Consider the following 10558-nt stretch of genomic DNA (forward strand, 5'->3'; position numbering starts at 1 on the left):
ATCATGGGGGTATGTGCGGCCGATGCGAGTCTCACCTAACCGCACCTACTTCGTTGGCCTCCTCCCCAGCCTCCTCCCCCCAATGCTGCAGTGCTGCCCCGTCCGCCGCCTGCCGCCTTGTCGGATGCCCCATCCCGTGTGGCCCCCTGCAGCCCGCTTGTAGCCCGCTTGTTGCCCATTGTAGACACATGCGTCTTCGGCCTTGATCGTCCGCTGCCTGCGAAGCGCAGAGTTGCTTGGTGCTGGCACTTGAAACGCCTTGCGAACACTTACCCAGCGTGCCGACCTGCAAGCGTGCAGAGGCCTGTGACCATCTCATATGGTCGGGAGCGACGGCTGGCGCCGAGTGGTTCAGCTGGGAATGACACACCAGGCAAAGAATGGCACACACGTCATACGGTGTACTGCAGACAGGGCCTGAAGCGCAAACCCGGTTTGGCACTCTGCTTGCACCTTGGCCATGGTGTGATGCTGGGCCTTCCTGATCTGCTCATGCTGTCATGCAGGGTATCTTCACTGCCCAGCCCCAACTAGCCCCAACAGGTCAACGCAGTGGACGCAACGGTACGGCACTGGAACCAAACAGTGCCCTCCACAGATGCCGGTATCTCATTCGTCAAAACAACATTACACACTTCTTGCCAGATTCCCAGGGAAGACATTCCCGAAGATCGCGCTTGAAAACGGTCCAGGCCTCAGCCACATCCAAGTTTGCGCAATGACGTGTCTTCACGACCCTCCAAGTCAAGGCAACCATATTCAGTCCTTTCATTTCCGCACTTCAGGTGCCTTGGCCATGTCGCCTTCACCTCCCTTTGGCCGAGCGTACTGTCGCAAACATGTGACTCCAAAATTAGTAGCTTGCCTGCACACACTCGCACCACAATCCTCCACAGCCAGGTATCTCGTGCCGCACGCATGTACGGCGCGCCCTTGCCCGACAACCGCTGAAAGTAAGCGAGAGGAGGCTCTCATGCATCCGTGCGAAGGGGCGCCCGCTCGACCGCCCGAAAAACAACTTCACACTCATCCGCGTTCAGCCCCCCTGCCCTCTGCTGGGGCCATACCCCTTCAGACAGTGATTGACACCTGCCAGGATTCCGCTGAACTTACTAAATAAAGGCATCCGCGCTTGAGCGGCAATCAAAATGCATGTAAGGATGCAAGGCCCACGTTGCTAACGTAGTAATGCAGCATCAAGCCCGCTTCGTAACTGTTGCACGTGTGCCAGTGCTGACCGATGCAACCGCAAGATGCAACCTAACGTGCTTGCATGCATACCGCGATGCTGACACACACGCATGCAGCTTGACCATTTCTCTTCGGCAGACCATGCTTGCTGAGCGCTCAAGTCCATCGTCCAAGGTTACCTTGCGAATTTGGAATGCCTGTGCAAACCATACACCAAGCCCATGCCACCTACGCCGTGCAATGCCGCGCGGGCCGCGCCAACCTTTTTCACCCACACGCAACCGCTGTAGAGCACCACCATTGAAATATCACGGCCGGGTACCGATACGGTACTGTGCATGATGAAATACCTGCGTTTGCCGAGGGCGGCCTGCCGCAGCCTTGCAATCTGCCTGCCGGACCCATGCTTGGACCTGCGCCATGGCTTTGATTGCCACGTCCCCTTCCAGCCTTACTTGCGCACTGCCATCAACGTGTGCTTACATGCACACAGCGCACGTCATGAATCAACTTATGAAGGCAGTGGTCGATGCAACCTGAGAGGATGCTCTCGCGCAACACGAGGTTCAAATGATTCCGACAATGTCATATCCGAGTCCAATCCTTTCGGTAGGTGGGTAGACACACCACCTCATCAACACAAACATCTGCAGCAAATTACGAAGCTCACTAGGTGCAAGTTGCACTCGCACATGCACACATAGACACACGGACCACACCGGCGCGCTGTGGGCAGGCCTCCTTTCGTTTCGTTATGCAACACATACATACACATACACACACCGCACCACAGCCTCTGACTCATTGCAACAGCTGCGCGCAGTGTAGTGACGTACGAAGCCAGAACTCGCAGGTAATGCGAAATCGAGTGCCGCTGTGGGTAGGCCAGCAGCATATCAAGTAATACCGACCGGCGTCACTGCAGAAATCCAAGCAACTTCAGGCCAAATCCGACATTCTTATACGCATAAAGCGCATCATAACTATGTTCAGAGCGCGAAGCTATCAGCAAACAAGGGCCGCCAGCGCGCCACTGCCAGGCGACCCAAGCTCTTAATCACTCCTGCTTGTGCTTCACGCCCGCTACACCTGCAAGCCAGCGCACCACGCCCCCTCCGCACGGGCCGGCCGCGACACCAGCCCCCGATGCCGGGCCCGCCAGCCCTGCTACAGCCCTCGCGGCTCCGGCCCCCGCCGCCTTCTCGCCGGAGTAGCGCGGCTGTAGCACGGCGCGCTCAAAGGCCATGCGTGCGCGCATCTCCAGTAGCAGCGCCAGAGCCATAGCCGCCAGATTCTGCAGCGCGGCGCGCACCAGCGAGGGCAGCAGCCGGCCGCCGTAGCTGACGTGCGCGTAGATGTGTGTGTCGCTGAGCGTGGCCATGGCGCGCTCCAACATCGCCACCGGCATCACCACCTGACAGTGCACGTGCATGTGTTCACGCTGTTAGCAGTTGGGGAGGAAACATGTGCACCGGTGTCCGTGCACTTCACGCTGCATGCCGCATGGTAGTTGAAGGTGAGCGGGGTGAGCCCGAAGCATTCCGCGAGATCAGTGCTACAGGACCTCAAGCAAGTGGCCCCTCGTGCGACCGCACCTGCTCTGCCAGCGGCTTAATGAGCACCAGCATTATGATGTCCATGTTGCCGCGTGCAAAGTGCGCCCAGGCAGTTGGGTACGGCACCAGCCGCGCCATCGTGAGCCCCACCACGCCCGCCTTGGTCACCTCCGCCAGCAGCATCAGCCAGTCGCGCCGGGCCACGAAGGTGCGCGGCGCCACCAGCCGCAGCAGGTAAGGACCCAACAGGCCTGCGTGGGGCGCACACGCGGGCTCGTCCAGTCAGTCACACGTGCCGCGTGTCGTGTGGTGCCGTACTGTACGTGGTGCAGGAAGCAAGGACACTGCCCGCAAGACCAGACAATGCCAGAGCGGAGCGCAAACCCGATAGCAGAGTGGCCAGCGCGGGTGGCCGCGGTCTGCTGCGCTCACCAGCGTTGTAGATGATGTGGGTGTGGAGCTCCGGCCAGTCCGCCTGCCGCAGCAGCTCCAGTGCCGGCAGCAAGAACAACAGTCCGAAAACGGAGCCTGAGTCACGGGCCCAAACAGGTGCGAGCGGTAAGGAGTCGACCAGGAAACGCAGCAGGGACTTCAGCGGACACATGATAGAGCAAGTGACATCTATGGAACGCAGTTCAAACGTTAGCGGCATGCAAGACAAAAACCCCGACTGAAGACAGGAAGCCCGGAAGCAACACGCTACTCGCACGCACGCACCGCATGTGGCGTCCATACGCGCCAGCGAGGCCGCATGGAACCAGCGGTACTCAGCCTCCACTGCCCACACCGGGTACCCCAACAGGCAGGTGCGCAGCAGTTGGGGCGATGCCCAGCCTCCGCCGATAGGCACCACCGGCGCTGTCTTTGCAGCGTCCGATGGCGCCTGCTCTGCACATGTAGAACCGGCCAGGGTACAGCCGTCCGCCAACGCCCGGCCATCCGCTTGGGTGCCGGTCGGTGCAGTCGACAGCGGCGCCACACCCTGCTGCTGCAGCAATGCTGCCGCCGCCCTACCGTCATCCTTCGCCTGCCGTTCCACCAGCTCCTGCTCCTGCTGCTGCACGGCCGCTGCTGCCGCCACGGCCGCTGCAGCCGCGTCCTCTGCGGCTTGGTGTGCCGCCAGGCGGACCATGGCCAACTGGTTCAGCCCATCCAGGCGCGCATACACAGCCATGTCAGCCGGCGTGGCGCCCGTGTCGTCGCACGCGGAGAACCACAGCGACGCCGCGGCGGGCACAGACTCCAAAAGCACCCACGCCACCTCGCCGCCGTCGTCCAGTGCGCAGCTGAGGTGCAGCGGCGTCAGGCCGCTGGGGCCGGGCGCGGCCACATCCCACGCGAACAAAGCCGCGGCGGCCGCACCATGCGTCACGCCCGAAGCTGCTGCGGAGGCGGCGTGGTGCCGCAACCTGCCCGTGGCGCTAACCAGCTGCAGCGGCTCATGTGGCGCCGCTGACGCCGCCTGCGGGGCAGGCTGCGGCGCGGGCTGCGCCGCTGCCGCCGGCGCGGGCGCCGCCGGCGCCAGCGCCAGCAGCGCCCGCAGCATCGCCGGCTGCCGCGCGGTGACTGCCAGGTGCAGCAGCCGCATGCCGCCCTCGCGCGCCGCCACCGCGGCGTCCACCTCCTCCAGCCGCAGCCCCAGCCGCCGCAGCCCAGCCAGCAGCTCCAGGGCGGTGGCGGCCCAGCCCCGCCGCAGCGCGAACACCAGCAGCCCCACGCCCAGCACCCGCATGCGCACACACAGCAGCGGCGTGTGCGCCAGCAGACCCGACAGAGCCACGTTGGGGCCCAGGCCCGCGGAGGGGGCGGAGCTGGCGGCGGGAGCAGGGGCCGCACCGAAGCCGGCAGCCGACGTGGCAGCGGCAGGGCCAGGGGCGGCGGAAGGAGCAGCGACATCGACGGAGGTGGGACCGTAGGCGGGCGCACGCGCTGAGGGCCAGTGCAAGCCGGGGCCTTGCGCGGGCGCGCCAGAGACGATGGCGGAGGCGGCGGCACCGAGCTCCTGCTCCGCGCCTTGCCCGGAAGAAAGTGCGGCCGGTCCACTGGAGGTCGCGTCCGTCACCACGCCTCCACTGCCACTGCCTCCTCCTCCTCCTGCTGCAGCCTCTCCAGCCACCATGCCTAGGTGCTCCTGCAGCAGCCGCAGCTGCCGCTCGATATGCGCGTCCGAGGCGCGGTCCGCATGCGCCTGCGTGGCCCGCGCCAGCAGGCGGGTTGCGGAGCTGCCGGAGCCCGCCGCGCCCGCGCCGCCGGACCGCGCTGCAGCGGCGGCGGTGCCTGCAGCACCAGCATCAGCACCATCACCCGGCTCGTCGTCATACTCGCGGGCGCCGCCGCCCGCTGGTGTGTATGCGTGTGTGGGGACCGTGGCATGGAGCGCAATTGTTGGCGGCGCCGCGGCGGCTGTGACCGCGGCTGCGGTGTATAAAAGCGGCACGGGCAGGCCCATGCGCCGTTCGTAGGCGGCCGCGAGGGAGCTGCCGTGGGAGGCGCCGGAGCTGGCCGCGTGGGAGCCGAGGCGCGTCTGGGTGTTGGACGAGGCGAGCAGGACGTCGGTGATACTGCGCGAGGAGAGGGACAGGGAGACGGGTCAGGATTGATGGGCATGGTGGTAAATGACATGACCCGGGCGTGAGTCACACCTGTGATGCTTGGCATGAATGAACCATGGGCGGGCAGCGCGCATGGGATGGGCCCGCGCTGTGCTCACATACGGGTACCTGGTTGCACACCCGCCTGACCTAGGCCGCGGCTTACCTGTCCCAGCTGCGCAGGTCTGCGCCGTAGGCGTCCCCGCCGGCGTACAGGTGCTGATGGGCCATTGCCTGCGCGGCGGTGTTGAGGAGGCCGCTGCCTGCGCGCGCCGGCCCCAGCTGCGCTGTGCCGTCGCCACTAAGGAGCCCCGAGCTACGAGAGAAGACGTCCTCAGAGGCGAACGACTGCGCGCGCATGCGCTGCAGGTCTACAACATGGCTGGAAGGCCGCGCCCCGGCAGTGCCGCTGTCTGCGCGCGGCCCGTCCTCACCAACAGCACCGCCGCCGCCTTCGCACGGCCGCATGTGCTGCAAGCCCTGGGCCGAGCGCGGCGGCGAGCCCTCTGAAGACAGAAAGCCCCCGCTTGCCGCACCAGACGCCAGACCGGCACCAAGCTCGCCCGGGGCTTGCGCTAGGCGGCTTGCGCTGTCGCCCGGGTGCCGGTACGTGAGGGGCTGCTGTGCGCCATGCAGCGCCGCAACGACAGCGCCAGCTCGAGTGCTGGTCTGCGAGTCGCTGGCGCCCATGGCGGCTGCAGTCATGAAGGACGGCCGGCCCACGGAGCGGGGCAGCGAGCCACTGCCCTCGCCCATGCCGGGCGGCGCGCGGGCGACGCCGCCGCCCGAGGCCGCGCTGGTGGCGCTGTCGAAGGGCAGCACCACCAGGCGGTTGAGGCCCTCGGGCGACAGCAGCAGGTGGTGGTGGGCGGCGGTGGAGGTGGTGCTGGAGGCCGCGGGGGAGCGGACATGGGCGCTGCCGGCCGTCGCCAGACCCAAGGCGGAGCCGGCGACGCCTTCGGCCATGGCAGCGCTGCTCTGGCGGCTGTAGACGGCGCTGTGGAGAGTGTCGAACACGATTGGTGCAGCGGCAGCCGGTGCAGCGGCGACAACCATGGTCGCGGCAACAGCAGCAGCAGGGCCATCGGCGTCTGCATTACCGGCGGCCGCGGCCGCAGCGATGGGCGGCGCCTCAGCACCTGCGGCAGCATCTTCATCGGCTGCTGCGGCCAGCTGTGCTCTGTACTGGTTGGGGTCACTGATTGCACGGGCGTAGGAAACGCTGTCACCGTTGCCGTGAGGGCCGGCGGGCTCGGCCGCTATGCCCGCGCCGCCGGTGCCCGAGGGCCCGGGGTCGCTGCTGTAGGCGACGCCAGCAGGTGCGTGGCTGGAGCCCTCAGGGGAAGCCGCCGGACAGACACGGAGCTCCGGCCACGACGGCACGAGCGGCGCCGCAGCCACTGCCGCGCAGCCCGACAAGTCTTCGGGCTCGTCCTCCTCCGTTGTCAAGGCCGCGACAGCGGCCCGGGCAGCGCCCGCAAGCTGTTCCTCGCCTGAGCTCAGCAGCCGCAGCAGCGAGCGACCGAAAAGGCCCAGGCGCGAGACCACGCCTGCGCGGCCGCTGCTGCCAACACCGCTGGTGCCGCTGGTAAGCCCTGCGCCGCCCGTGGGTGCTCCGCTTGCGGCGACACTGACGCCTTCACGCAGACAACGAGGCGGGTGCCTCTGCTGCTGCTGCTGCTGCTGCTGCTGCTGCTGCAAGTCCTGCGGCTGTGCCTGCGGCTGCGGCTGCACGACCTGCGCGCTGCCTGCAGAGGTCGCTGGTACTGCGGCTGGCGCTGACGCTGCATAACTGCTCCATGCGCACGCGGCCTCGCCGGGCAGACACGTAACAAAGTCCAGCCAAAGGCCAAGGTCCACCATCAGGCGCTGAGCCAGCTCCGCACTCATGCCGCCGCCGGCACCGCCGACGCCAATGGGCTCCGTGCCACCTTCAGACGAGGCCGTGGCGGCTGCGGCAGTTGCTCCAGAAGGGACGGAGCCGGCGGCAGCCTGCGCACCCGCGCCGCTGCCGTGGGCGCCAGGCGGGCCGCCGCCGCTTGCGGCCAGGAGGGAGGTGGAGGCGACTGAGGAGGCGAGGCTGGTCACCTCTTGCCACACCTTCGCCAAGGACACCAAGCAGGCAGCAAGGCGGGTTCCAGTCGGCCAAGGACGCGACACATGAACAGCACGTTCAGCGCAATGCGGCGGCACGCATCACACGGCACACAACTGCATCCAAAACACAGCCTTCCTCTGGCGGGCGCTACGCTGCCACTTTGCTTACCGCCAGGTTGGGTGCAACCAGCACGGGCAGCGCTGCGCCCAGCAGTCCGCCGCGCGAGCACTCCACAAACATCAGCCCCGGCGCCGCGGGCGCCGCGGGCAGCTGCAGGCACAGCACCTCAGCCCGCTGCAGCGCCTGCAGCGGCAGCACGCGGCTCAGCGCCTCCACTGGCATTTGGTCCCCCAGCAGGGAGGCGCGGACTGGCAGGTACGCGCCGCGGTACCGCACGTGCACCGCAAGCTGTCCGCCACCTGAGGCGGCCCCGTTGGCGGCGGCAGCCGCACTGCCGGCCGGGCCGCTCTCCGTGGCGGCTGCGGTGGCCGCGGCCATAGCGGCCGCGCCGCGGCCGATGCTGCCTGGCGCCACGACGGTCTGCAGATCGGTACCGGCGGCGTACATGATGAGCGGCCCTGGAGCGCCAGCCACCACACATGGAGGCGACACACACGTCAGGTCCGGCGGCGTCAGGCCGGCGGCGGCGCGCACCGCCGCAGCGGCGGCAGCCGACGCCGCCACAGCCGCCAAGCTGGCAGCCGACGCGTCGGCGGCGCCGGCGGCTTGCGCTGCGCCCAGGCGGACGTTCCACGCGCCGCCTCCCTGAGGCAGCTGCAGCAGCACCTCCCGGCCGCCGCCCGCGATTTGCGAGCCCAGCAGCTCGACCCACTCCACCGGGGACATGGCCTCCGCCAGGCGCGGCCCGCCGGGGCCTTCCCCGCCGCCCAGGGCGCCAAAGCCGGCGCTGAAGCGGCTGCTGGCACCGCTGCTCACTGCAGAGGCCGCCCCCCGGTGCCCTGTGCTGGCTTGGCCGCCGCTTCCCAGCATGTCGCCGAATGCTGCTGCGTCTTGCGATGCGGCGTTGCTGTTGGCGCGGCGCGCCTGGCGCAGGAAGCGGCCCGAGGCGGTGCGCGAGCGAGCCAAGCGGCTGCCAGGTGCCGCCGTCCTCCCTGACGCTGCCATGACTCCGGCCGTGAAGGTTGCCGACGGGTTTGCGATGGCGGCGGTCCCGCTAGGCAGCCGACCTGACGGCAGCGCAGCTGCTAAGCCTGCATCCGCCGCTAGTATACCTGTGCTCACGGACGACACGCGGGCATGGCGCACCCGCTCACTCGAGGTGCCGGAATCCTGCGCTGTTGCTGCAGCCGTGGGCTCCAGCAGCGGCGTGAATCGCGCAACCGCCTGCAGCTGGGCCTCAGCGCCGCCAGCAGAGGAGCCGCGGCGCGGATGCAGGTAGTGCTGTTGCGCGTCGCCCTCGTCCACTCCGTGCGAGTGCTCCTGGAGCAGACGCTGAAGCGCAGGCTGGCCCGGCAGCTGGTGCTGGTGCGGGTGGTCGAGCTGTGCGTGGTAGGGTGGCGCGGGCGGAGCGGGCAGCGGCACGCCGCCGCCCGCATGCACGTCCACGACGTCTAGGACAATGTGTATACAGCCTGCGAGCAACAGAAGAAGCGGAACCTGAGTCACCTGACCCTGAGATATGTGTGCACGCGGGTTGCCGGTTTCGAAACACGCCCGGCGCCCTTGGCACCGCCTCACCGCCATCCACGGACGCTTTTTGCTTACCTTCCCGCACGTACACGCCCACCAGCGCCACGCCCTGCCCCTCCAGCGCGCTGCGGTAGGGCGCCGCCCAGGCGTCCGGGCGCGGCAGGTCGGAGGGGTGGCGATCGGGGATCTTCAGTGCCACGCGCCCCACCGTGAACACAGGGTTGTAGGGCTGCTCCATGGCCTGCGTAACAGAAGGCCGGGTACGGCAAGCGTGGTAAGCGTAGAAAGCGCGGCAAGCTGGAGGCCAGTGAAGGTGCCTGCATTGACGGCAAGCAGCGTAAATGCTGCGGGCGGGCATGCGGGACAGTCAACCCACCTGGCCGATGATGGCGCGCGCGATGTCGAAGGCGGATGTGGAGGTGTCGGTGGTGCGCTGTGTGTCCAGTGAGGTGCGCCGCGAGCCGCCTAGCAGAGGGGAGTGCTCGCGGAGCAGGTGCACGCCGGGGTGGAGCGGCGTGCACGCGCCGGACACATTCTTGCCGCTCAGCGCCCCCATGGAGCCATCGGTGGAGCGCTTCGCGACCTGCTGCGCAACTGCAAGTGCGGAGGCAGAGCTACTTGCGCTGCTTGCCGCTGCGATGGTGCTGCCCTTGTTGCACGTCTCTGAGCTGACCGAGTTGATACCGGCAGCCTCGGGTACATTGTGTTGCTGGTCGCGCCGAGCCTCGCAGCAGTAAAGCCCGTTTGTGCCCTGATAATACTTTTCAGTGCCCGCAACAAAGCTGGACTGGTCTCCAGAGGGCGACTGGTTAGCCTCTGGGCCATCGCGCTCCGTCGAGCTCCGAACGAGCTTCATCTCGGCATGTGAGTTGCCGTTTGCAGAGTGCTTTCCGTAGCGCCGAGTGCCCAGCAGGAAGACGAGGCCCGCGAGGAGCAAGGCCAGGCACAGGCTCGGTAGGGCACCGAGCAGGTATTGCTGCATGGATGTGAGTTACATAACACCGAAAGAATTGTGTGCCGAGACGGAGAGCCAGCAGAACTGTCGAGGCACTGACAGGGGCCGGCTGTGCCTGCTCAATACACGGACGCTGACTAGATCCAAGAATATATTATCAGGCTTTGCGTGTGTGTCTGCTGACCACTGCGGCAATCAAGTCGTGAACCAATGTCAATGAACTGCCGTGACAGAAGAGGGATGGAGTTTGTCTCGAAAACAGGGGGAACAATTATATGCACTTCAATATTTATTTGCAAACGGTTCGGCAAAAATGGCCGGGGTGCATATGGGGTCGTGTATCCCGTATCTCGGCCCCCCGTGCCATCGCACACGACCCATTGGAAAGCGTCGGAGGCTTGGAAGTGCTGGGCAGCATGTGCTAAGTCACCTCGGTGGGCCGGTGCAGGTCTGAGCAGGTGGAGGTGTGGCAGGGTGGAGCCTAGGGTGCCTGCTAGGGTGGACGTGTATGGGGAGG

General features: G+C 66.8%; 1 protein-coding gene across 1 annotated transcript; it reads right to left on the reverse strand.

Moving 5' to 3' along the window:
* Positions 1-426: 426 nt before the first annotated feature.
* Positions 427-10292, reverse strand: CHLRE_02g116050v5 (uncharacterized protein). Its single transcript, XM_043059969.1, has 8 exons — positions 9463-10292; positions 9162-9327; positions 7605-9028; positions 5505-7438; positions 3465-5308; positions 3180-3275; positions 2787-2998; positions 427-2605 (listed from the first exon to the last, which is right to left on the reverse strand). The coding sequence occupies exons 1-8, from the start codon at positions 9940-9942 to the stop codon at positions 2249-2251; spliced, it is 6513 nt and encodes a 2170-aa protein (XP_042927603.1). The 5' UTR covers positions 9943-10292; the 3' UTR covers positions 427-2248.
* Positions 10293-10558: the final 266 nt, after the last annotated feature.

This window comes from Chlamydomonas reinhardtii, chromosome 2 (assembly GCF_000002595.2).
Source record: "Chlamydomonas reinhardtii strain CC-503 cw92 mt+ chromosome 2, whole genome shotgun sequence".
NCBI lineage: Eukaryota > Viridiplantae > Chlorophyta > Chlorophyceae > Chlamydomonadales > Chlamydomonadaceae > Chlamydomonas > Chlamydomonas reinhardtii.

Bases quoted from the DNA above. Each gene is read 5' to 3' on its own strand.
- CHLRE_02g116050v5 (XM_043059969.1), bottom strand. From the start codon at position 9,942: ATGAAGCTCGTTCGGAGCTCGACGGAGCGCGATGGCCCAGAGGCTAAC. The intron at 9,029-9,161 runs GTAAGCAAAAAG...TGTTGCTCGCAG, and splicing joins GGGCGTGTACGTGCGGGAAG to GCTGTATACACATTGTCCTA. The intron at 5,309-5,504 runs GTAAGCCGCGGC...CTCCTCGCGCAG, and splicing joins GACCTGCGCAGCTGGGACAG to TATCACCGACGTCCTGCTCG.